The 27,458-nt window shown below is 37.1% G+C and overlaps 1 protein-coding gene across 1 annotated transcript in view; it reads left to right on the top strand.

Annotated features, from left to right (window-relative positions):
• Positions 1-1,579: 1,579 nt before the first annotated feature.
• The window catches only part of LOC135681573 (uncharacterized), a 35,827-nt gene continuing 9,948 nt past the window's right edge, over positions 1,580-27,458 (top strand). The window contains exons 1-6 of the mRNA XM_065196112.2: positions 1,580-2,065; positions 3,410-3,637; positions 4,724-5,031; positions 5,992-6,144; positions 7,350-7,531; positions 8,450-8,613. Of these exons, the coding sequence (XP_065052184.2) occupies positions 1,839-2,065; positions 3,410-3,637; positions 4,724-5,031; positions 5,992-6,144; positions 7,350-7,531; positions 8,450-8,613 (1,262 nt within the window). The 5' untranslated portion in view covers positions 1,580-1,838. The remainder of the gene's footprint in view (positions 2,066-3,409; positions 3,638-4,723; positions 5,032-5,991; positions 6,145-7,349; positions 7,532-8,449; positions 8,614-27,458) is intronic.

The following is a 27,458-nucleotide window of genomic DNA, read 5'->3' as shown; positions in this document are numbered from 1 at the left end:
CTGCAGTTGTAACAAAGTTACGTTTGACATTTGTTTTAGCCAGAGGTGGCGCCAGAAATCTTCCGACTGAGGGGTTGGAGCTTTCGACAGGGGGGCTAAAATAACTAAAATATGCAGTTTTCGTACGTTATTTTGTTAAATTTGCCTCGACAATAGCCTAAAATTTCCTCCGATAGGGGGGCTAGATGTTTCCCACGAAGGGGCTGTAGTCCCACTCATTAGCCCAACCCTGGCGCCACCACTGATTTTAGCTCTATAGAGAAAGAAGTTGCCATGTGTTGATTGCCGGGTTTTGTGGGAATTTGTATGGTCTTATGGTTGAAGGGTATCTGTAAGAATGTTCTCATAGCTGCCTTTTGATACATCAAACATAAATTTGGCACATTTAAGTGTGTATGTGTCTTGCAAATTTAGTGCATTCAATTCACTGAATGCTGGTCTGGAGTGTTCATTTTGCTTTTTAAAACAAACAGTTTTTGCAGCTGTTTTAAGGTTCGTAGAAAGAGGATAAAGTGTAAAGGAGAAGGAACCGCCCCAATTTATTAGACTATATCTAATGTGAGGAGTAATAAATGCATTGTATGTATCGAGAAGGACACTGTTGGGTGCGATATGTCTCAGTTTATCTAGGATGCCTAGACTTTTCGCTATTTCCTTATTAACATGACCAATATGTTCTATCCAAGTTAGATTCTTGTCAATTAGTACGCCTAGGTATTTCAAACTGCTGGCTTCGCGTAACTTATCATTGTTTATCTCCAAGTTAATACTTTCAGGTAGTTTTTTTGTTTTTGTTTAACAATCTTAAAGTTTGACTTGCTTGTGCTAAATGTCAAACGATTTGCAATTAGCCAGTGAGAAATTTTGGACAACTCAAAGTTAACAACTTTCTCTAGCACTTCGATGTTTCCTTTGAATGAAAAAGACTGGTATCATCTGCAAATAGACAAAAATTCATGATGTTTGATGAATTTGTAGATAATTTATATATAAGAGAAAAAGAAGTGGTTCCAGAACACTCTCCTGTGGCACCCCATGTTGAACAGGCATCTTTTCAGAAAGTTCACCACCTACAGAGACACTCCCCTCCACCATTTTTTCAGAAAGTTGGCCCTTGAGATTCTTTCAAACCTGATGAGAAAACTTCGGAAGGGGGGGGGGGGGATATGTACGTTATCTAGATTTCTTGAAGACAAGTATTGTATCCTTCGGAAGGAAATGTTTCAATCAGTGGAAAGGGCGTAGTCCCTGACACACCTTCCCCCCATTTATCCCAGGCTGGAGCCGCCACTGAATCCAAGAAATCTAAGTTTTTGTACTGCTTCTGTCTTTTCAGCGGGGCAAAAAAAATCCCCTTCGGCAGCAACCATGGTTGTTCCCCCTCAGATAGTAACTTTGTTTCACCCTTGCCCTAAAAGGAACGTTCACAGTAAGTATGAAGAAGTAGAGACAAGATAAAAGTGCATTTTAGATATCTTTCTAGCTAAGGCAAAAGTTTTCTGCCCCACCCCCTTTCATTTACATGAAATGTTTCTATTTGATTAGAATAAATCAAACAAACTTTGTTGGGGATTTTTTCTTTCTGGCCCCCTCTGAAATGCACAGAATAAGAATATTCTTATTCTGTGATTGAAGTTTCGGAAGTCACGCATCGTGATCTTTGACTTGTAAGTAGAGGAAATCTTTTTGTCTTTAAAAGTAAAGTGAGACAATTAGTTTGCCACCAGCTGTCTCCATAACAAACGAGTTTGTGAATATGTTATCTATTAGCGATGGCTTGTTATTGTCTGGTTCACTCACACACATTTTCTGCAAAGGAAACATGCACCGACTGAAAGATGACAACTTTGCAAAATGTTATGATAGCTGCATTTCTTCTACTTTATGCAACACCGAGTACATCAACACTGAAAGGGAATCATAGACGACTTGGAGAACAGAGAGAACCAAGTGTTCATATCGATGAAATTGATGCAGATAGTGTGCCACAACCAGAAGATTTCTACAATCGCTATGTGAAGGAAAATAGGCCACTTGTATTCAGAGGTGCTGCCAGAAAGTCGAGGTTTATACTGTAGTTACCAACTTGATAAACAAATTTTGTTTGCTTCAGTTCAGTTCGCTCAGTTCTATATTTTAAATTTCTCTACAAAAATTTGGTTCCAAATTAACTATATAGAAGTTACGATTACGTACCTTCTAGCTAAGTTACAAAATAATTACAAAATCAATGTTACAAAAATTACAGGTTAAACCGGGGAACATGGGAAATTTGGGATATCAATTGTCATGTTGAATAGTTCTAAGGTGTATAAACATATACATTAAAAAATATTAACATTTTGTAAGGCACTAAGCCGAGGGGCAGTTCACTCTTGCAAATAGCGTACAAGATTTTACCTAAAACAAAAGGATTTATGGGGATTTTCAGATAAACAATAGGATTTTCACTAAAGGTGTACAAGATTTTTTTGGAGTGATTTGCTCCTCCCACTAAGCAGGGACAGATTTACCAGGGGGTGTAGGAGTTGCAACACCCCCCCAATACTTTTGTGTCCTCCAGAAAATTTTCCCTCCATTCGGTAAAAATCATTTTTGGGTAGTCAGCAGTAATCAAATAACGCCAAAATTTTATTTTCTTAATCTTCTTATCTTCTTTGTTAAAGTTAAAGACCTAATTTTAAAAATGGGTGTTTCCATCATTTTCCAGAGACCTGAAGGATATGGCACCAAAATTATTATCAAACACCCCCCCCCCCTCCACATTTGCCATTTAAATCCGTCCCTGGCACTAAGAATCAAAATCAAGTGGCATAAAGGTCTCCATAGCCTAGAAGTCTTAAGTTATGTTTTTAAAAGTGTTATGCTTTATGATATTCTGGTTCAGTTTTTTAACAGACATGGTATAAATTTTTTAAACGAGTTCGACTGTGCATGTGCATCATTTGCAACTATGAAATGAGGATGTCCCAAATTACCCCCTCAACACCTAAAATTAATTCGATATATAATTGCGAAACAAAGAATAGGATAGATTGCATGGAAGGAACTCCTCAAAGGAGGAACTATGTCAGTAGAGAAACTAATCGTGGACAAAGTACCCCCAAAATTGAGTAGAGAGCATCTTTGTTCTTAAGATGATATTTCGTACAAAAGGAATTCCCAGAAGGGGGCAGAGTTTTCAGCAATGATTATTAATTGATGGCTAAATTGTTATTAAAATGACAGTTAGGCAATGGAATTTATAGCTGAACAATTGTTAACATTAACAATTTAAATTGAAATATTCTGAAAACAAAAAGTGTTGTTTTTATTTTGATGTTTAAATTTTTAGAATATGTAACATACAGGATCAACATTTTTATTCAATCAATTTTCTTCATTGGTTTTTACTTTATACATTTTACAGGGCATTTAAATTATGGACTGAAGATTTTCTGATTGATAGTTATGGAAATTTGACTGTGCGTCTTGAAGCAAAATTTGAGAACAATGGAATATTACCAGAAGGAGCAGTCAGCCTTGGTTTGGACCTCCTTGGCAATTTTCTTAGGAACTATCAGGTGCAAGATAGCTACATAATTTCTCAGATTCCTGTGCCGATGGAGAAAGATGTGACGATCCTACCATGTCTCAGGTTACTTCAAAATGTATTCCCTTATTATTTGTATTCTCATAAAAGTTAGCAAGTGAAAACTGTAAGGAGCGACAAACAATGTCCAACTTTTGTTGAATACTACCAAATAATGCCCAACCTTTCATCACTTCAGCTGAGATGGAAGTGATTAAGCCCTTAAAAGAAGAAGAGCAATGCCCCTCTTTTTGAATAAGTATCCAATCTAACTGTTAAAACTGTTTTACTGTTGAAAAAGTTGATGATCAAATATCATCAAATTTCAGTGAATATTCTCAATTTTATACTGAAATAACTATTTTTAATCTTAGGCATTCTCTTGTTGGTACCATCTACTTTGAATCTTTTAGCAATTAAATTAAGCATTGTTTTTGTGACATAACTTTGTGTGCCAAATATGTTTGCTCATATGGCGCTCTGGTAGCAGGTAGCTAGATGCTCTTTTTGATATCTTAAAGAAGTTTCCTGTGCATTCCTAATTTATGTCCTGGGTAAATTGGCTCAGATGTCATACAAAAGTTCATAGCCAAGGAAATTTTCATTTCTACACCACAAGATTTTGAAAGCTCTGTATTTTTTCAGGGAACAATTATTAATTTAATTTAAAAGATTGGTCAGGATTAATTATACAGCGTCACACTGTATAGATTTTTTGTAGTAAACCAAGGGCAGCAACCACCTAGCTTCAGGATAAAGGGCAGCAAGATAACCAGTCTCCCAGCTTAACATTTTTTATTGTAATTATTTGCTTTTGAAGTTTGTGCACATTGAATCTGCAAGGATAGATTGCAAAAAAGACATGCTAAAATGGAGGACACCTTAATCAGGACTAATCGAAGGAGTTTGTACAGTTTTGCCAAAAGCGGCACTTTGTTACTCTGCCTCTCTAACCATTCAATTTCTGCTTATGTAGTTGAGCTCAGTAAAGCAAGAATGCTTTACTGAATTTTGAAAAGCAGGAAGAACAACACTCTTCAATTTCCCGCCTCATAAAATGTTTAACACTGAACCATAACCATTTCTATGTTCCTAGTAGTACCCTTTTTTAGTCTAATAGAGTAAACTGCTGATCTATTTGATTTAATTTAGATGTGGCTCATTTGCAAAATCAGTCCAAGAAGTTCATGTCTTTCTGTCAGCATCTGGAGGAAAAACTGCTCTGCACAAAGACCCATACAACAACATACACTGTGTTTTCAATGGAACAAAAGATTGGATCTTGATTCATCCAAACTATACAGATTTGATCTACATGGAGACATCTTCAGAATTTGAATGGGGAGGAATATCATCAATAAATGCAGACAGTGTTGACTTGCATAGATATCCAAAAGTACTTGATATAGAGTATGCAAAGCTGAGGTTACACAAAGGAGACTGTATCTTCATGCCATCAGGTGAAAATTCAACTCATTTCAGATTTCAGTTTTCGTCTACCTGCTATTTATCTTTTGAAAATGTGGTATTATAACTAGATGCTACCTTGCATTGCAAGTGTAGTATTTTTTTGACTTAAATATGTAGAAATAATTGCTGAAAGGCTTGTTATACCAGTGACCCCAGAAGCTGGAGAGGGTGAAGGCCCTCAATAATTTAAAAATGTTCTTAAAAATGTTTAGCCCCCCAAAACGTTTAAACCTCCTCAGTCCGTAATATGCTCTGCTGTCACTCTCTTTATCACAACAAGAATAAAAAATTTGAGAGAGGGCTTAGTTGAAACTTATTACTGATTGTGTTTAAATTGTATTTGCTTTGTCAGCACTGATATTTTATAGCTATCTTCAAAATTATACAAAAAATACAATAATACAGCCTAGTTGTATTGTGGCTTCACCAAGCAAGATGAGACCCACGCTATGCCAAAACCTTAAATACTCCTAGATTAACCAAGGGAATGAAAACGCCACGAAACACACATCTTACCCTAGTTATACAAATCAAATTCACAGGAGGCCGAAAGACTCCCCGCATTGCCCATAAACTAGTAGAGCAGATACAAGAAAAACGAGAGGAAGCGTGGCACAAGAAAACATAACGAAATAGTAATAACAACAATCTCATGCGATCTAGTTAACGCTCAAAAGCCCCTCGTGAGATTAACTCTGATTAAATTTCATTTAATCATCATTTTGCTATGTCTGCACTGATATTTTACAGCTATCTTCAAAATTAGTACTGTTAGTAATGGGAACTAAGACCTCAGCATTACAAAGTAATTTTATGCTCAATGTCCGTCTGCTATAGTGTAAATGCTGCTGGGTATGTACTATATCCATCCACTACATTGGAACGGTTATATTTCTCTGTATGCGATGTCACACTTTTGCACTCATCACTTTTTATATTGTTTGTACCAGGATACTGGCACCAAGTTCGTTCTTTTGGGTACATGAATTCGGCTGTTGCCATCTGGTTCTCAGTATTGGACCATTTTGATAGTACCGGCTGTAAAGACAGGGAATTTGACTACACACTGATGAACGAGACTGATATACTTTGGCGGTACTCAGGTAAATTTTCTTGCTAGTAGGAAAGCATATCGGTAGCAAGGTCTCCTCACTTGATGAACTAACTCTACCCCAAATTTCTAACTACCTCTTTCTATGTTGTTACTCGTGGATTTCTTTCATCATTGATCGTAGCTGAAGAAAACTGTTGTGCTGATTGTCTTTTGACACTCACAACAACTACTTCTTTATCTTAGGGATAACTTTTGGCACTGAGTCCTATTTTGGTCCAGCTTGAAAAGAAAACACAACACAAAAACTCTTATCGCTTCTGAATTACAACAGCAATTGATATTCGTCCCCTTTTTAATCTTCTTGTGAGTTCATTTAAAATGTTCGGCAATCCCCGTTGCTCCTTCATCAAAAAATGAGATCAACAACACAATTTTTACATTATCTCTAAGCTTTCAACCATAGCTAATAATTTTACACACTTCATCTTTAGTTGTGAAAATAAGCAAATGACAAACTCAGAATTCAATGAATTTTTTATTTTATCACATTATTGCATTCTACACTCTATGATGGTTCTATATGAAAAAGGATGTTTAAAACTGTTATATATAGTGTTAGTAAATCGAAATGAAATATGTTTATTGTAATTATTTGATATGCATGCATACATCGACCCTGTAAAGTCCAGTTTCCTTAAAGGCTCTTGCGCAACCGGCAGGCTTTGTGACTGTAATTCAAAAGACTGGCCTAATATCCTTGGGGGGTGGGGGGTATCTTAACATGTAGGGGTACCTTTTTTTGAAAAGTGCCGAATTATCGGTATCGGTTTTTGAAATATGTGCGGAGCTATAGGTACCATTTGAAAAAACATGCATAATTATGGGTATCATTTTGGGAAAATATTGCAAAATTACTGGGATTTACAGATGAAATATATGTAATATTGAGATTTTGGGTAAAGGATATGCAAATATTGTTCGATGAATTTTTGTGCTTTAAGAATGTTATTTGCTTTGCGGAGTTATGGGTAACATTTTTTCAGAAATGTGCGGAATTATGGGTCCAATATTTCAACCAAACTGTAACGTCCTCGTCCAAAATTAGGCTCAGTAACCCCCGAGCTAATATCGTACTGCATGAAAATATAAAACATAGTCAATTTCTTAAGACAACTACCGCTAAGCATGCCGGTTACGCAAGAGCCTTTAACGGCAAATCATTCTATCCTGAAATTACACGTTTAATTCCACTAGGATATGGAAATCTATCTCAAGGTCATATGGACATATACATCTTACAGAAGGCCCTAATAAAATGGGCAGATGCGCATGGAGTTATACCATTACAGTCCTTTGCAAACTTCGTCTTTGTCCTACTTGATAGTAACGCAAAAAGAGCCGCAATGGTAGCCGATATGAAAAGGAGAAAGAAGGAGGTATTCCTTAAATCGCTAGTACAAAGTTTAATAGAGATGTAAAAATTCCTAAATAATGAAAAAAAACAGTTACCGGTCTGTCTTAAAATGCTCGATGCCGCATTGGCAGAAGTTTGCATGCTATTTGGTGCTTAGAACAGGACAGTTTTTAAGTTGCTACTCCGAATTTTACCCTTATTGCACTCACCGGGCAACTTTTATAGCGTAAATTGTTTTTGCAGTCTCTCTTGTGGATCATCATCGTAATCATAAAGTTCAGTTTTCAACAACATGTTTACTGGTATCTTCCCGCCCCATCAATCGCAAAAGAATTAAAAACGCATTTTTTCTTTATTGTTCCTGCAAAAAGTCACATGATGAATTTTATGCCTAGGTCTTTTGCCTAGGGGATGCCAAGTCTGTACTAATGCCCTCGTCTAAACATTTGTCTTGGCCAAAGACAAAAGAACATGCTTTCTCCGCCATCAATCTTTGGCATAATCTTAAGCAATAGCCAGTGACGCCGGAGAGGGGGGCATGGGGGGGACAACCGCCCCTGTTGCCTCTTGATAGGAGGGACAAGAGGGGCCAAAGTGCCCTTTTCATAGAAGTTCCATTGACATCGGCCGTTTGTAATTATCCTGAAAACATGTCTCAAAACTTGTAAAGATTTTTCTAATGCGAAAATTTAGCTGATTTTCAATATTCCTACAGAAAGTCGAAAGAGATGACAGTTACAAAAAGATTGTTAGTAGCTAGGAATTATATTATGAAAAGGCCTTTTACTCAAGCCTGCCCTCTTGCTCCTTGGTCATTCCGGCATACGTAGCTATGGTGTGTAGTGTTCACAGGACCCTTGTTTATAGTAGCATTTTTGCTTGTGTATTGGCTATCAAGTCTCAAATCCATTGTTATTATCATTTTGCTCTTTCTGTTTAGTTTTTGGAGTATTTGGACCCAGACAAGGATGGCTACGCCACAAAGGAACTTGTTGCCAGCTTGAGTATCAAGCAGCTAAAAGATCTTGTTGAGCTCGTTCATCCTAATGATATTTCAAACACAGATCTGTTGGAATATGGTCACCTTCCTGTTGATGATATCAGGTAACTTGTTCATCACGCTTTTATTTCAAATTCAAAAGTATTACTCTGCATATCCTTCATCATTACAAGGATCTGAGTTAAAGAAGGGATCTAGCTCGAGTGCGTCGGTATTCAAAACATTTGTTGATCTTTTTTATTCATTTTCTGTAAAGAATGTTGTTTGTTTGTTACAATGCTTTCGGCGATGCCTAGCATTTATTCGAGACAAGCATTTTTTTGAGGTCCAGTGTTCATTCGAGGAAATATGGTAAACAAATTGGACTAACATTTTTCTGCTCATAGCAAAAATATGATACCGAGTAGAGAATCATAAAGATCGAACGGTAATCAAACCTTATATTTCAATCATAACTCTAAAAAATCATACAGTCAAAATTACTTGGATCATCGAGGCAGCTTCAGTCATTTCTCGATCTATTTTCAATTCACGTCTATTGAAATAGTTGAGTTGCCCCCTTTCCCAAAAAAAGTTTGGAAATACACCCCTGCTATCCTAGTAACCATGGCAAAAGTGCTGTTAGCGTTCCAAGTTTTTCGAGGTCATTGTAGGTAGGAACCAAGACCGCTGGCGAGTTGCCTACAGTATACAGTAACGCCAGTGGCTCATAGCTTTGCATTAAAATGTTACCTCATCGGATTAATAGATACTGACAACATATTGGTAAAGGTTCACTTAGTCCGGAAGAGATTAGAGGTCTTCATTCATGCATTTTGAGTACGCTGGATGCCAGAGCCACAAAAACTAACGGCAGCAAAATTAGAGCTGCGGTTACGCTTACGTTCGGATCCGCTCTAAGTTATAAGGCCAATTTCCATTTGACATTTTTTGTGCGCGCGGGCGTAGCGCCCAATTCTGAGAATGCGTAGTTAAAATCAAATGGTCTCGATTTTGCGTCCGCTGTGAGCGCCAGAAAGTTGATAGGATTTCACATTTTTGTGCGCGCGGCCACTTGACAGCAGCACTTTCTCCTCATAGTCTTCATTCCTCATACCGAGTTCCTCTTACGTTTCAGCCAGAGCCTCCTTCCTTCTCTCCCCTCTACAAGCCTTTCAGCCCGCTCTGTCACGAAGGCTCTGGTGCCCAGGGTACACCTAAGGCAGCCTTTCTACCAGCCGGGTTAAAACAAAAGCGGTTTAAATGTATTCGTTTTTAAAGCGAATCAATAAAGCGACTGCAAATTTAAACTCATTTTAATCTGTTTTTGATCATTTCCACTTGGCTGAGTTAAAATGAATCCCGGTTGAAAACGTATCGTTATCCTTCTTCTATTAGGTGATATCAGATTTAAAGAATTATAAAACAAAGCATGCAGAGTTGCGCGGGAAATCGGTATTTGCGATAATGGTCCTTGTAATGAATTTGTTTGCAAAACACTGTTGTTTTTGTAAATAGGTCCAAGTTAACTTGGTTTATCGTTTCCAATAACAAACTGGTTTATCGCTACCCCAAATGAATTATGTAAAAAAGTAACCAAAAGGTTAGTTATCATGTAGAGTTGGGCACGGATCTTCCAAACTTTGGTATTAGGTCTGCTTATCTGCATGGGTATGCAAAGCGTTCGAGACAAACACACAGTGCTTCAACTGGTCCCACTACCACTCCATTTGAGCACATCTGGAAGGTGTATTGCAGTAGCGAGCCTAGCTATGTCTTGTTTCTTAAGCCGAAACTCGACCTCACACTCATCCTCTCGCATCCCATCCAGATTGAAACGTTCATATTTCCAATATGGAAGTCCAAAATGCGAATTCCCGTGTCTATTTGCCTCATGAAAAACAAGAAACTCGTCATCATCAATGTTCCCCTCATCGTGCATGAGAACTAACATTTCCTTCTCCATCTTCGATATAAAATCAATTTTGGTGCCTATTTTGTGCCGTCTTCATCATTCATAACTTAAATTGAGGCCCTATAAAGGGTATTTGAAATATTAAATAATCGAGATCTTCGGGATGAAAATATAAATATTTAGGTTTTTAGTCTTAAAATATGAAATAACTTCTGGTTCCCACAACACGCGCGGTCTTTCACCCCAAATCTCGACCCAGTTCCCTTTGACGCGGCTAGTTGAAAGGTGTATTATCTATTTGATAACAGCATTGACTCACGTGACTATTGATCTGTAGAGCTGTTAAGATACAATATTACGCTTGGGTTGTTCTTTTTAATATTTCAACCTTTTTAGGGGTTTAAAAGGTTTTTCCTTCTTCACGTTCAGAAAAATACCAACATCAAATAACATCATAAAAATGTTTTTATCTTCATTGATTGTTCCACACATATATACTATTAATTCTCTATAAGACCACAAAAGCCCAGTTTTTGCTGATAATAATATTCAAAAATAGAATGTTCATTCTTCAATTTTTTATCTGGGAATAACATGTTCCCCGCAAAGTTTTTCTTATCTTGAAAATTTTGTTTCTGGCCATCTTTTTGAATTCAGTATGGTGCCACTAAATAATGCTAGAAGTGATTATAAGTTACGCAAAAAAGAGTAAAATGATATCATGAAAAGCCACGAACACGCGATCATAAAGAGAATTTGGCCCATTCCAACCTTTTCAAACTCGATGAAAGTTTAAATCATAAAAGTAAAGGCCATTGATCATTTTAAGCCAGAATGTTCCCAAGGCTTCAAATGATCAGTGGCCTTTACTCTTATGATTTAAACCTTCAAAATCTTGGTTAGGCTGATTGCTTATGCACAATTCCCAGTCAATCTGTAGTATTTATTTTGATTTCTTCTTGAGAACATCGTAAGAGTTGATTTCACTTAATTTTAGCTTCGCATTAACTTTATTTTAGCATCATTTCTTGCTATTTAATGCACCTAAGACTGCAAGTGACTGGAAGTAACAGTATGACTATATAGGGAATGATCATTAATGCAAAGGATAAATATTTTCGGAATTTAGGTCGTAAGTTCGGTGATCCTAATCACGGAGAAAAGGCGTACTGGACAACTTTGAATCGATTAATAAATAAAAAGAGTACATTGAATATACCACCCCTACTTGAAAATGGTTTGCTAGTCATCAACTTTGAAAGTAAAGCCACTATCTTTAATGAATATCTCTTGACTCTAAGAAAGCTCATGGTTGTGATGCAATATCAGTGTCTATGATAAAGTTGTATGATAGCTCTGTTGTTATACCCTTGTGTATCATATTTGAAAAAAGTCTGGAGACTGATGTCTACCCATCCATTTGGAAAAGGGCAAATATAACTCCGATTCATAAGAAAAATAATAGACAATGCAAAAATAATTATAAGCCTATTTCTGTGCTCCAAATATTTAGCAAAATCTTTGAGAAGCTAATTTTTGATGAAATCTACTATCATCTTTCCATAAATTAACTGCTAACCGATAAACAATCTGGCTTCCGTCCTGGAGATTCTACAATCAATCAACTAATTTCAATAACGCACCTAATTTACAAAGCTTTTGATGAAGTACCCAGTAAGGTAGCAAGAGCTGTTTTTCTAGATTTGTCGAAGGCTTTTGACAGGGTCTGGCACGAAGGACTTATATACAAACTTCAATGCAATGGAATATCTGGTGATCTTCTAAATTTGCTCAAAGATTTCTTGAATAACCGTAAGCAACGCGTCGTATTGAATGGCAAATCGTCTGGTTGGGTAACTATTTCAGCTGGTGTTCCTCAAGGTTCTGTATTAGGTCCACTTTTCTTTCTAATATACATTAACGATCTTGTTGAAAATGTGAGCTGTGACGTAAGACTTTTTGCCGATGACACGTCATTGTTTTCCGTTGTAAACGATGTTGCTAACACTGCTGGTAAACTAAATTGTGACCTTGAAAAAATTAAATTATGGGCGTGACAATGGAAAATGCAATTCAACACAGATAAGACCGAGGAAGTGATATTCTCTACTAAAAGAATTAAACCTGATCATCTCTCTTTAAAGTTGGGTGATACTATTATTTCCCAAACATCGGAACACAAACATCTTGGTATGGTCTGAGACTCGAGGTTAGACTTTAAAAGTCATTTAAGTGAAGCGATTGTCAAAGCTAGGCATGGTATTGGAATGATGAAGCATCTGTCTAAATATGTGTCTAGAGATGTCCTAATCCAACTCTTTGTAAGGCCTCATCTTGACTATGGGGATATAATTTATCATAAATACGATCCTAGTATGCGTCCTAATTTCACGAATAAGCTTGAACAAACCCAGTATGCAGCTGCCTTGGCTGCTACCGGTGCTTGGAAAGGTACAAGTAGAGACATGCTGTACAAAGAGCTCGGGTGGGAAACCTTGTACGATAGGAGGTGGTTCAGAAGGTTGTGCCATTCTTTCAACCTAAAAATACTTCAATCTCTGCACTCCCTGTTTGCTGAGGTTCCACCTTTCAGGCCAGAGTCATACAACTTGAGACAGGAAAGGAATTTTGGATTTTTTGCAAGACGTCAAGCTTTGATTCACGACAGCAACCCCAAATGGAACAACAGTAGCTCAAATGGGGCTTAACAATTCCTCTATACATTTTGTTGAGTGTGTTGAGTTTTGTTGAGTTTCTCTATTTTAATTGCAAATTCTTGGTCAATTTCAAACTCATTTATGCATTTATCTTTACTGCCGATTGTGATAGCTTGAAATTTAGAGGGATTTGCAATCATTTCATTAAATTTTAACCAATTAAGACAGTTCCAAAGAGAATGAATTCCCTATTACGGGGCCCTTTGTTTTTTCTGAACAAATTCTTTATACATTGTCAATATTTTTAGCTGCAAAAATTGGTTTTAAAGACTCGGTCCATTTTGTTTTGTGTCGGTCCAACTTTCCCTGACACCTGAAGGCAGGTAATTTTAAAATATTAGATTATTGCAAGATATCACCATGAATAATGAAAGAATGTCATCCCCCTGATAGGGCTTCTAAATTAAACCTGCGAATGGCATTGAAATGATGAATCCAGCTGCTTCCCATTCAGCCAGGGGGGGGGCTATTATAGGTTCGCGATATATGGCCTTGCTCATTTCAACGTGCGGGGGTTGCGGCCTACGGAGTTGGCAATGGATTTTGTGCAGATTGAGGTTTCAGCAAAATGTGCATCTTGTGTCCTTCGATGTAAATTGGCAATGATCAATAGATAGACGTGTGAGTAAGATTTGGGCCAATGCAACAGCTTTTTCATAGACGGTGTCATAAAATTCAAACTGGGGAAGGGGGGGGGGGGTGGTAGTCAAGAATGAAAATTATTGAAATAGGAGGACCCACCATGGTTGGATCGGACGCGAAGAAGATTTTTTAAATAAAGCCATCTAGAATGGCTGAAAAGGAATTCCCCGGTCTAAAATTTGGCAAATTACGATACCGCTCAGAATAGGCAATTCGAAGATTCTCAGAAATTTTTGATTTTTATAAAAAAGTCGGGAGAGGAGGATTAATGCTAGTGATAAACGTTGCAGAAAGAAAGAAAGGGTGACCTCTGGTTCAGAGTGCACATCGATAAAAAAGACGGTCAAAAAATTTATATCCCTCAAAATGTGGAGGGGGTGTAATAAGTTCAGCAGTCTAAGGACTTATTTCCAGAATCAAATGAAAGAACAACGACAAATTTCTCGGAACAACAAGATATATACCCACGAAACGCTTTTACAAGTAAATCGTATTCTGCAAACTAGTTTGAGAACCTTACACACGCGTTTTCATAAAACGAATTTATTTTATTGTGTTAGTATCTAAATCTCAGGGGGGAGGGGGGGGTACCTTAACAAGGTACGGGGACGTGCCATTATTTAGGGGTACCTTTTCTAAAAATTGCGGAATTATCGGTATCACTTTTTGAAATATGTGCGGAACTATGGGTACCATTTGAAGAAACACGCAGAATTATGGTTACCATTTTGGGAAAATATTGCAAAATTATTAGGAGGGATATTTAGCATTATCAAAATGAATGACCAGTTGGAAATAAAACTATGAAATATATGTAATATTGAGATTTTAGGCAAAGCTCATGCAAAATTTGTTTAATGATTTTTAAGTGATTTAAAAATGTTATTTGCTTTGCGGAATTATGGGCATGGTTTTTAAAATGTTTGCGGAATTATGGGTAATATTTTTTCGGACATTTGAGGAATTATGGGTCCAAATTTTTAACCAAAACGGCACGTCCACGTCAAAAATTATGCTTAGTTTACCCCCCGAGATCTCAATACATAATCGTGCAATATAATAGTGGGACTCAAGGGACAAGTAATTTCTTCACGGTTTTGCGGCTTTTTGAGTCCCTAGGCCTCCGTTCAGTACACTGTTATAAAGAAAGTATAATGTAGTTTGGCAAGGAAATCAGGGAAACAAGAAAATCTGCGCCATTGCATAGACCTTACAATTTCCCCCAGGGAGGCACTCAGCACAAAGACATACGGGGGGGGGGGGGGGGGGTCAGTCCGATATTTTTGAGTCAGATGCTTACCCAAAGTTAAATATTTATCAGAAATGATATTTTTGGGTCCTGCAAAAACAATAGATACATTTCTGATATTTCTAGATATCAAATTTAGAAACACTGATATTTTTGGGGTTTTGTGAGATTTCCATATCTGAATCAAATGTATTGTTCATCGGCTGAGATTTTTTTTACCCATTGCAAGTCATGTGACCATACTCTTTGGAAGATTTAATGCTACAGTCATGTGATACTATCTCTTCTGAAATTACAATTTGTGATATTTTTGGATCTTTTGAAAATGAGCTGATATTTTTGAGTGGCCGGTAAAATTTTTGGACTGACCCCATGTGTCTATGTGCTGTGTTCTCCCCCTGGGCAATTTCCTGTATTTGTATAGCCTGCACTCAGGCTACCTGTGACAAGCAGGTACCCAAGGTGTCATTGTCATTCCCAAAATCATTCTAATCACACGAACCGAATCGCGATACAAGTTTGCACGAATCGAGTCGAGTTTGCGAAAATGAGAGGGACAGGCAATTACAACGAACAAGGTAACTTAGTCATTCGAATCGATTCAGTAATGGTTTCATATTTTTTGTTTGCTTTCACGATGAGTGCCTCAGCAGTGGTCTTGAACATGCTCATGATTAATATAATCCGTAAAAGATGGCAGAGAATTACCGACTTCGAACTGATAATTTTGAATCTGGCTGTTGCAGATTGCCTTACTGGAGTTTTCTTTATTTCTTGGATTGGAGTAGAGACCTATTCTTTTCAAAACCAAACGAACATTCATCCTGATGTTCTGTTTGGTTTTTATTCGCTTTTATTTGTGTCGGCAATAGTGTCAGTGATCCTTCTCATATTGTTGGGAATCGGGCAATTATTTGCCGTAATGATGCTGCCAACTGAACATGGATTGTTCCATATGAAACGTAAAAGGGTTCACGCGATCCTGGCCTTGATTTGGGCATCAGCAATAATATTCTCTGCAGCTGCCGTAACAACAGAGCTGAAGGCCGATCACAAAAATGGAGAGAAAAACCCTTCTGACTCAGCGTGCCTGAAACTTGTATATAGAGCCTTGGTGTTGTTAAGGTCTTTCACCCTTCCCGGCCTTTTCTCGTGTGTTATGTTTTACATCTTGAAGCGAACAGCAAGGCTCACGGAATTCGATAAAGACGACTGCACGGCTTCTAATGGAATTCTCACGGCAAGTTGGAAGAAAAAGCAAACATTGGTTGTGTATTTTCTTGTGGTTGCATCGTTTCTGATTTGTTCAACTCCATTTTTGTTTGCGATGCACAAGGGGGAAATGATGACTTTGGCTCTGGTATCAAACTCAGCAATCAACCCGCTGATTTATTTATGTTTTCAATGCATCGATCAAAAAAGCATCAGTAGTGCAAATGAACTGATATGAGTTTTGCGGAGGCAAAAGGCACAGTTTAAAGACGAAATCACGGAAAACGACAGTCAGTATTCTGGCAGTTCTGTATTTGAAAACGGGGAATGTTTGTATTCATACGAAGACAATTATCTTATAACAGCCTTTTTCGTATTTGTTACTTAACCAGCTTTCGAAGGTAGTTTTAAGCCAGGCGCACAATAGAGCTTTCTGCTGAGCAAAAGTCATTCGTGACAGCGTGCTAAGCAGGAAGCATATTTTTCGCCACGAGTGACGTTCTTCTCTGTGTTTGCGCTGAACCTGAGACCCCGTTTACACTAGCACTGTGGAACCGAGACGATTTTGCTCTGCTTTCCGGAACAGTTTCGACCCTGCTTTGAAAGCGAACGAATTTTGTACCGTCAGAACTATGGTCAGACCAAGCCTCACCGGGCAAAAATAAAACGTGGGCTATAAAAGCCCTTGCCAGTTTGGCTGCGTGGGCTATTTAGCCTATGCTGAACTGTTGTTAATTTTTTTATATTTGGGTATTTACAAAGGCAAAAATACATTTCCTTGCTAATTCTCTAAGCACTATTCAGATAAAGAAGGCATTTTGTGTGTGTATTACTACCTTTAAATGTTGTACATATTACCACTCCTCAAAACGAGACAGAAGAGGAACATGACTTTTTTGGAATATAGAAAAGTTTTGTAAGTTTTTGCAGGTTAAATGTGGCGTTGTTTTTGCAAATGCCTAGTTTGTATGTTTTGACTTGGAAATAAATTGTTTTGCATTTGGCAGCATGGTGTAACATTTCTCACTTTAAATATTTGTAGCATTGATCACGCTATATGTTGTTCCTTTCGTGCATACACATTTCCCATTCTTTTGCAAGTTTTAGCAGCTAATACAATAGATTGTTGACATGTCCTATATAAGGAAACGGAAATCTCCTATTTATAACGTCATTTGATAAACACATAGACATGTAAGACCTTTTTATCTCTATTTCCTAACTCCCTGATATTTAGCGGTAAGTAGTAAGAATATTGGGAAGCTAAACTGCGCAGATTATATGAGAACGTTGGTTTGAAAAACTGCGCGGGCAGAAAAAGCTCTCGCAAAATTATTTTGCATGGGGTTTGCGCGGGCGCGGGTTATAGCCCCTGTCTCCGGGAAAGGCCTGCCTCGTTTTTTCTCAAAACGTTTAACGTTTTTTCTCAAAAACAAGGATTTTTAGCCATGTGCTTTTTGTCGAATATTCAAACTTTTCGGCAAATGAAGGTTGTCTCACTCACTTTGTTGGCAAATGAGGCCTGAACACCTCCCTAGAGCGAAAAAGCTAGCACTCGCACTGCTTACACCCTATTAGATTAAGAACAAATTAAGAACAATCCAGCCTCAGATTTTCGAAAAAATTAAGAACAGCCAGCCTGAACTGAAATTTACTGGTTCTTATAAAAAAAGAGTGTATATGTTAACGCAGTTGTCTAATTTATGCAATTATGATTCATGTGAAGCACATGGAAGCAGATTCTTCAACATTGAGCCTATTTTATGTAGCTTTTTATAAGACAAAGCCTTTCACATAGTTTTAACAGAAGTTCATCAAACAGAGCAGATTTTAGGTAGGATGAAAATATGCAACAAACTTCCCATTAAATCTCTGCCATATGAACAATGAATGAACAAGCTTGCAAGGCTCAAATTTCACGTTTAGGAATTTCTTAAGCGTACGTACTAAATACCCATTACAACCCTCCCCCCTTGTACGCAAGTGTACGATTTTTGGTCGACTTCCCTTCTTCCCCTGAGTGTAATAATAATAATAATAATAATAATAATCAATTTATTTAAAGTTGGCGCTACATAGCTATTTACAAAGAAATGAGCTAATCCAAGCCAACTGTTAAAACTACTACATCAACTAAATACATACGAGATTAAATACATAAAATTTTAAATACAAAATGATCCATTAAAAAACTATAAAAACCTGAGCTATTTAAAAGATAGAATTACAAAAAACCAAGCTGTGGCACGAACGTCCTACATAGTTTGCATGTACAGTCGGTGCCATTCCAGCTTTTAATTTCTTTCTTAAACTCATTAATAGATTGAGCATTCCTTATGTGCTGAGGTAAAGAGAGCCAAAGACGCTGCCCTCTATATTTGATAGTTTCGGTTCCATAAATGGTTGTTCTTACTCTTGGTGCCATAAATTCATTATTATTTCTCAAATTATAAACAGCATGACGCTCGCAGAAAATCTCCCTCATAAAAGGAGGGTTGATATTTCCCTTTGTTTTAAACATTTCAATCATAAGATTTCGCAGGTGTTTTACATGAATATTTACCGAGCCATCATTTTCTAGCAGAGTGTTGAAGCTAGAATCATAGTCTTTGTATGCAATTCTCAGAGCTCTTTCGTGTATTCTATTAATCTTACTATTCAAGTGCCTACTGTGGAACATCCAGACTAGTGGACAATATTCGAATTGGCTAATTACAAATGCTCTCATTAAGATTTTAAGTTTATTAGCGTCCATGTATCCAGATATGCGAGCGAGGGCGGTGAGTTTGCTACCAGCCTTCTTACATAACTTACTGATATGTGTCTCAAAACTGAGTTTTTTGTCTATCACAACACCTAGTAGCTTTTCCTCTTCCGAGTTTTCTATGATAGAATCTCCTACATTAACTTTAACCTGTTGATTAGAACTTTTGCCAAGAATAAGTAAATGACATTTGTTTGTATTCAACTTCATAAAGTTATCAGCGAACCATTGGATAGTTATACTTGAGTCATTCTCTAGCCTTGCAATTACATTATTGAGATTTTTATCGCACGCATATAGAGTTGTATCATCCGCGTAATTGCAGATATCCGTATCCATTAAGGAGAGAAGTAAGTCATTTATGTAGATGTTAAAGAAGAGGGGACCAAGAACTGATCCTTGCGGAACACCAAGGAGCAATTGTTTGTAGGTACTGAATGATCCATTAATCTTAACTCTCTGATGCCTATTTTCCAAGTAGCTGTTAACAAGACACAGTGCTTCATGGCTGAATCCGTAAGCATCTAGTTTTGCTATAAGGAGGTCATGTTTAATACAATCAAAGGCTTTCGAGAGATCCATAAGGATTGCGCCAACATTTTCTCCCCTGTCTAAGCTTGCTTTCCATTTTTCAAGCATTCGAGCTAATGCGTGCTGCACATTGTACCCTTTACGAAAACCACATAAAAGTGACGATAAATACGATTGCATATAATCAATAATCTGTTTATCCATAAGTCTCTCAAAAACCTTTGAAACAGTTGGTAGTACACTAACCGGTCTGTAATTTTTCTTATTGGTTTTCTCCTCCGATTTGTGGAGGGAAGTGACATCTGCTAGTTTTAATAGGTCGGGAAAGACACCATTTTGAATGCAGTTATTGAAAATAAGCTGCAACGATTCGGAACAAATGTCAGAGCTATTTTTCAGCACTCTCGCGGGTATATTTCCAAAGGTTGTTGCCTTTTTAGGATTAAGCCCCTCAATTTCAGAGTGTATCTGTTCCACAGTAACCTCTTGGAATTTAAAGTAGCCTTTAATTCGAGCAAAACTGCGAATTTTCCTAATGCTAGGGTGTTTTGAATATTTCATTATAGCCTTTTCTATAGGATCTGATAAACCATCTGTACTTATGGTAACCTCCCTGTTCCCTGTCAGACCTAATGAGTCAGTTATCGATATAAAATAATCGTTCATGGCTTCTGCAACTTCCTTATCATTGGAAATCATCCTATTATTATCGATAAGGGTAATATTTGAGTTCGATCGACTTTTATCGGAAAGGACAGGTTTTACAGTTTTCCAAAATTTCTTGTTGTCTGTAATATCAGAAGTATTCAAATTTTTATAGAAATTTCTTTTTTCCGTTCTAAATAATTTGACACACAAATTACGCTGTCGACGAAACGCTTCCCAATGTTCAGCTGTGCGGCTTTTATTATATCTATTTTTCAACCTAGAGCGCAGCATAGTAGCTTTACGAAGAACTCGATTCATGAAGGGACCATCATTGGCCCTTGCGTATTTTTTCTTCATCGGTGCATGCTTATCAAGTACCTTCTCAAAGCAATTTTGAAAAGAACTGTAGTCTAAATCAGTTGTTTTAATGCTAGCCAACTCTTCCTTAAGTTCTCGTTTGAAAGTCTGCTCCGAAAATTTCTTATATTCTCTATAGTTAATAACAGTAGGTCCAGCCTTTTGGTACGTCGTTTTCAAAACTGTGACTATCATTTTGTGAAAGTCAGAGAGACCTGTCTCGGTAGTGGTGGTATGTTGGAAGCTCCTATATCTGTTGGTTAAGATTAGGTCAATACACCGTGGATTGTCAGCCTTGAAACAGGTTGGCTCCTTCACCAGATTTCTGAGGTCATAACTATTCATAAAAGTACGAATCTGTTGACCTGTCTCTACTGTATTAAAATCCCCAAGTAATAAAAATTTGTCATATTTTTCACTGTAATGATCAACTGCTTTGCCAAGATTTTCGAAAAAGTGTTCTTGTGATTGGGACGGTGGTCTGTAAACACTGAAAAGAGCCCACTTATTCCCCCTTAAATTGATTTCAAAACAAATACATTCAATGTCAAGATCAAATTTAAATGACTTTAACTGCTTCATTGTGATGTCACTTTTCACATAGACCAACAGACCGCCACCCTCACAATTTCTGTCAAGCCGTAGTGGATCAGCATAACCTTCAATATAGAATTGTCCCTTTGGGAATGAATCATCAATTTTTGTTTCGGCGACCATTAGAATGTCAAGATTCTGTGAAACTATCGCTTTTAGTGCATCAAATTTATTTCTAATGGAATTTATATTTAGATACCCGATAGTCATACGACCTATGTTCTTTAAACGCAGATTATGTAATGCTGATTTTGCATCACTGTCGTCGGTGGTGTCATGTAGGTCATGCGCAGTAGTTCCAGCAGTAACTGCTGGGGCGTTACAAATACTGGCGCTGGATAGATCAGGCTTCCCAGGTTCTATGCCGATGGGAAGCTCTTTGTATGGTTTTACCCCCTCGATTTCTAGTCAGTATCCTAGATTATAAATAAAATTGTTAGCTAAAAGCGTGTTTCCACGGTCATTTAGATGTAGCCTGCTTTTAGGTGTAGCCATTTAGATGTAGCCAGCTAGACATTTAGATGTAGAGTGTAACAAATTAAGTATTGTCAGGCCATTTTGTTAGATACCCCTCAGCCCATTCTCTGTTAGGATTTTCTGTGGATACCCCTTTCTGTGGATAGCTCATTAGCTGTGGCATATTGTCTTACGCGAGGGGGAAATCACTCCAAGAAAATCTCGTACACCTTTTGTGAAAATCCTATTGTTTTGTCTGAAAATCCCTGGAAATCTCGTGCGCTACTTTCAAGGGTGAATTGCCCTTCGGTCTTACGTTAGCGATGTTCCCTTCCATTGTTTACATTATAGGTGCAGGATTTTCCCAGCATTGTTTAGGCCTAGTCATAGGTTACTCATTTTTTACCATTTGTTGTTGTTTTACCATAGACAAATAATAGAAACTGCAGTTTCTATTCTTTACCGTAGTTTTCTATCATTTTTGCATACTTTTGATTTAGATATGTTTACGTTGCATGGTATCATTGAACCTAGCTCTTCCTTTTCTTGTTATCGGCTAGTTACCGTAAACTTCGTGTATCGCTAATTTTAGATTCCATTCGTACAAGTTGTAGTTTAATTAAGTTCAGTTAGATGGAGTCACGAGAAGCTGTTTGAACGAAACTCTGTCACTCGTCGTAAGGCTTTAGGTTATCATTATTATTATTCATTTTCATTATCTGTTTATTTAAAGTAGACATATAAAAATAGCTACAAAATAAAAGCTAATTCAAGCCTACTACAAAGTAAAATTGTTCAAAAATTGAAAAAAATATAAAAATACATATATATCGAACATAAGAAATAAGTATAAATACATATATACATATTTACAATGTTTTTACAGCATTTTTGGCATTTACAATACAATACATTTATCCGTTCAAGAACCCAACCTGAACCACGAAAGGTCTACACAGTCTACAGTTGCATTCCTCTCTTTTCCAAGATTTTATTCTCCTTTTAAAGCTGGAGAGGGTATCTGATTGTTTCATGTCATTGGGAAGTGCCTGCCACAATCTACTCCCTAGAAACGATATCGTCTCTAAGCCATAGCACGTAGTGCGTGCTTGTGGCAGTATTAGATTGTGGCAGCTTCTCAATCCATACGTACTGTGTTTTTCAATAAAGATATCCTTCATGAAAGTAGAATTGAGCTCCCATTTTGTTTTATAAATTTCAATCATCAACAGTTGTAAATGCCTGATGTGGTTGGGCCCGCATTGTCTCTGAGTAACATTGTGTCAAAATCTGATTTCATATCTTTGTAAGTTATCCGCAATGCCCGTTCGTGAATACGATTAACTTTACTATTAAGTGTTCTATCGCAGAACATCCAAACAAGAGGACATTAGTTGAACTGGGACAAGATAAATGCCTTCATTATTCTCTTCAGTATCAAGAAAGTGAGAGATTCTCGAGAGGGCATGTAGGACCTCAATTGCTTTTTAAAGCATAATGTTTTGTCCAGAATCACCCCAAGCTCCCGTGCTCTCTTTTATCCTGACACTTCCGACATTTAAAGAAATATCATTACTTTTATTTCCAAAGACCATTAGATGGCATTTGTCCTCATTCAACTTCACACAGTTGTTTGGAAACCATTCTGCAATTTTAAGGGCATCACTCTCTAATATTACAATGATACTATCAACACTGTTGTCACAAGCATAGATTGTTGTATCATCTGCTAAGTTACATATTTTAGCATCATCACAAACATGAGGATTTATAGGCCCCGGGTCAAAACGAAAGATAGAAAGCAAGTGGTCCGAGGAAAATTTTTGAGACGATGGTTGCTAAAATTGCGGCTATTTTGGTTGCTGAAATTGCGATGGTGGCTAGTACTTCTTTGGTCATTTAAAGGGGGCCTATTATAGGTGGGGGGGGGGACAAAAGCCGCAAAACCGTGCAAAAATCAACCAAATGCCGCAATCCGCATAAATTAAGAGCGCAACGAATGGGAAAATTGAATTGTGAAGCAATTAAAGTTTTCGGGGAGAAAATATAACTATTTAGATTTTTTGGTTTTGAAATATGAAATAACTATGGTTCCCAGTATGAAATAGCAAAATAACCGAATACATCTTTTAATGTTGTGCTCAGGCACGTAAATAATAGGGGGGCGTGGGGGGCGTGACGCCCCCCCCAAAGTTTGGAAAATCCAGTTACAGTTGGAAAACATAACGGTTGACTTGGAATTTTTTCTTAGGACCAAACTTGTGAATTTTATATTTTAAGAAGCTTTTTTATTTTAAATGTAAAAATTCTAGACATTAAAATTCACAGGCTGAAGCTGACCCGTCTCCACTGGATCCAAATTGCACAATTGCCCTGTTTGCTTTCTTTCTGACGGGAGTTGAATCAAATTACGAACAGGCAAGGTGAATTTCCGGATAAGAAACTTGAAACTTTACAGTTTGGAATAATAATTCCCGTATTGATCAGAAAGTATTAGAGTGGGAGTTTTTTAAGAAACTACGAGTAGTTAATTCAATAAAAGATTAATAATCTTTCAGTACTAAAAATTCTCAACGCTTCTTATAAAAACGAGTTTATGCTAAACTCCCCCTGTTATTTGTTAACGCCCTTGACTCCTTATCATAAATTCCTATGACAAAACTGCTGTGAAGCAAGAACACATTGCAAAATTGCAGTAGAAGTATTTGATCAAAGAAGAGTGTTTCATCTTTCGGATCAGGCATATGCACAAGTTTGTTCTCAAATCATCATTTCAATTGTAATGAATGAAAAGGCATTTGGCCCTCTGAAAATTGTTAGTAGTTTTCTTCGATCAAGAACAAAAATTAAAGGCTCAAGTTCTTGGTGCTTCTATATCGTGAAAAAATGTATTTTAGATAAGATTGATCTGCGCCAATTGATTAATTGATCTAAAAGAATACTTCTAATCATTAAGTATATCTAATACTGGTTTTGCTTAAATGTTGCTTTACTTCTTACTGTAAGTTAAAATGTCTGTTTCATGTTGATCAAAATTTAGAGATTTAGGCTTTTATGCTTTAGGCTAATTATTGAGTAAAGTTTTGGTAATTATAAAGAAAATAGAACTATGGTGTTCGGGCTATTTACAAATATCAATTTAGTAGGTACAGTAGATTTACTGGTCAAATGAAAAATTTCTTACTTAGATTGGAATTTTCATCCTTCCACGCCCCCCCCCAAAATTAGCAACTTGTTTTCGTCCCTGGTTGTGCTAGAATTATCTATTTGATAACAGCATTGACTCAAGTGACTTTTGATATGTAGAGCTGTTACGATCCCATATTACGCCTGGGTTGCTCTTTTAAAATTTTCAAACTTTTTTGAGGCATTTTCTCAAAGGAGGCGCTCAAAAAAGAGGCGGCCTTTCATACTTCTTGATTAGTAAAAACGCCAATAGCATAGAATCTACCGCAAATAGTTTTGGCTTATATTATCTCAACAAAATAGACAAAAATACCAGATAGCATCATACAAATGTTTTTATCTACATTAATTGTTCCACATCTTTATACTATGAATTCTTTCTAAGACCACTAAACAACAGTTTTGTAAACCATTTAAGTTGCAGGATTGATTTGCTGATAAAATCTGTCCTCTAAATCTTTCCCGCGAAGTTATTCTTATTTTAAACAAATTACACGAAGCACGCAATACACCAATTCAACTTACAGCCTCATTACTGCGCCAAATCTGAGCATAAAAAGGTCGTACATAATGAAGTTTGGAGAAATTTCCTAAACGAGGCCGTAAGTCGAATTGGTGTATACTTGAGAGAAGCAAGTAGCCGATCTCTCATAATGTCAAAAAAATTGTTTCTGACCATACTTTTTAATTCAATATGGCGCCAATAAACAATGCTAAAAATTGACAGATATTATGTTTTTGATGCAAGACGAAGTAACTATATTAGATCAAGCTATAAGGAAATATTATGAAAAGCCACGTGAAGGCAACCGTAAAGAGAATTTGGCCCACTACAGCTTCTGTTTTTTCACACTCGATGAATACCCCTTGAAAAGACACCTAAAATATTTACTCTTTAGAAACATGTAGTCAATCTCTAATATTTATAACGATTTCTTCTTTTGTCTCTCCCAGGCATGTCTATAACTGGCCCCTTCGGGTTGTACCCTCCACGCATAGGACTCCAGACTATCAGTTCAGTTTTATCTGTGAACAAGCATAAGCATTTGAATTTGCAACGCTTATTTCCCAATCATTTCATTGCATTAAGTTTGTTTCTGACTTTGCCTTCTAGTGTTGCATCAGGCGAAATATCGTCCAGTAAGCTCATATTCATAAAGTATTATATTCGCTTTGCCATTGACCAAAACAGGCTTAGCTCACTGGTTTCAATGTCCATGGAAACTGAAATTACAGATGCAAAGTCTTGAAAATTGTTTTGTTATCTATCTAGACAAATACCGAAAGCTACTAGCTCTGTTAGAGTTACATAAATGTGGTAAATACTATAACTGCTTCTACCTTATTTTATTTTAAAGGCTTTTGGGACTATTGTTTCTACTGAAAGGTATTGATAATGAAGAAGCTGAATTGCTACTTATCAACTTTTGACTAAGTTATTATTTGTGGGCCCATAAAGTCATGGGCCCCCGGGTCAATGACCCCCCTGACCCCCCCTCCTCAGCACTGCCCAAGACCGAGCCCTGTGGTACACCAATCGTTGTTTCTCTCCATGTGATGAAGGACCCATTCATCTTTACCTTCTGCTTCCTCTCATTGAGATAGCTATGGATCAACCGCAATGCACTCGTACTGAAACCATAAGGAGTTAATTTAACAATCAAAAGCTCATGATTCAAGCAATCAAAAACCTTTGAGAGATCCATCAGCAGTGCTCCAGCGACATCCCCTTTATCTAAGGTCTTTTTGCAGGTTTCTATGAATCGTAAAAGTGCATGTTGGGTTCCATATCCCTCCCGAAATCCACGCAAAAGAGAAAAGAGGAAGCTAAAGGAATGAGGTTTTATCTGACCCTCCATTACTCTCTCGTAAATTTCGGAAACAAACGATAAAACCGTTATAGGTCTTTAATTTTTCTTAATAAAGGCATCAAGACTTTTAAAGGAAATATTAGACGCTACGGGGGTGCATCCGGGACTTTTAGATACACGAGAAGGAAGTGGGAAGAGGAAAACTGAACTACAAACGAACTTTTGATACTTTGTAAATTAAATATGATATGTTTTGTTTTGTTCAAAGAAAATTCGAAAAACGTAAGACGAAGACTTTGATTTATGGTAGATTCTTCACGCGGCCAGGAGAGAATTTACTTTACTTTTGAACAAGGACGAGACCTCACCAGCTTTTAGTTCCTTTGGAAAATAGCACTCAGATAAATTTGAATTGAAGATCTTCTTTATGAGGCCGGCAAGAATGTTTGCATTCTGTTTGAGGATCTTTACTGGAATGCTATCTAGGGGAGATGCCTTTTTTGAGTTCAGTTTTTGAATCTGTAAAAGTACCTCATTGATAGTCGCTGGTTGGAATTCAGACTTTTTCAGTTCGCAGCATTCTTTGATCTTTTTAATGCTGGGATGATTTTCATATTTTTTGATAGCTTTTTCCACTGGATCATTTATCCCATCAGTTGGCGAAAGCAGTGTCTGGTCTTCGGAAATTTCCCGATTCTCTGTAATATTTGTGAAATAATGATTAAAAATTTCTGCAATCTTCAAGTTCTCAGTTATCATTTTTCCATCTTCAAATAGAGTCACAGCTGAGTTTGTTTGTATTTCATTTGAGGAAACCGGTTTGACAGTCTTCCAAAATTTATGGTCATCTGTAAGGTCTCCAAGGTCAAGGTTCCTATAGTAATCAGA

The sequence above is a fragment of the Rhopilema esculentum genome, chromosome 12 (genome assembly GCF_057945365.1).
Source record: "Rhopilema esculentum isolate cy_ngs chromosome 12, ASM5794536v1, whole genome shotgun sequence".
NCBI lineage: Eukaryota > Metazoa > Cnidaria > Scyphozoa > Rhizostomeae > Rhizostomatidae > Rhopilema > Rhopilema esculentum.
Note: the sequence above shows the minus strand (reverse complement) of the source record. Positions and strands in the feature narration are given on the sequence as shown.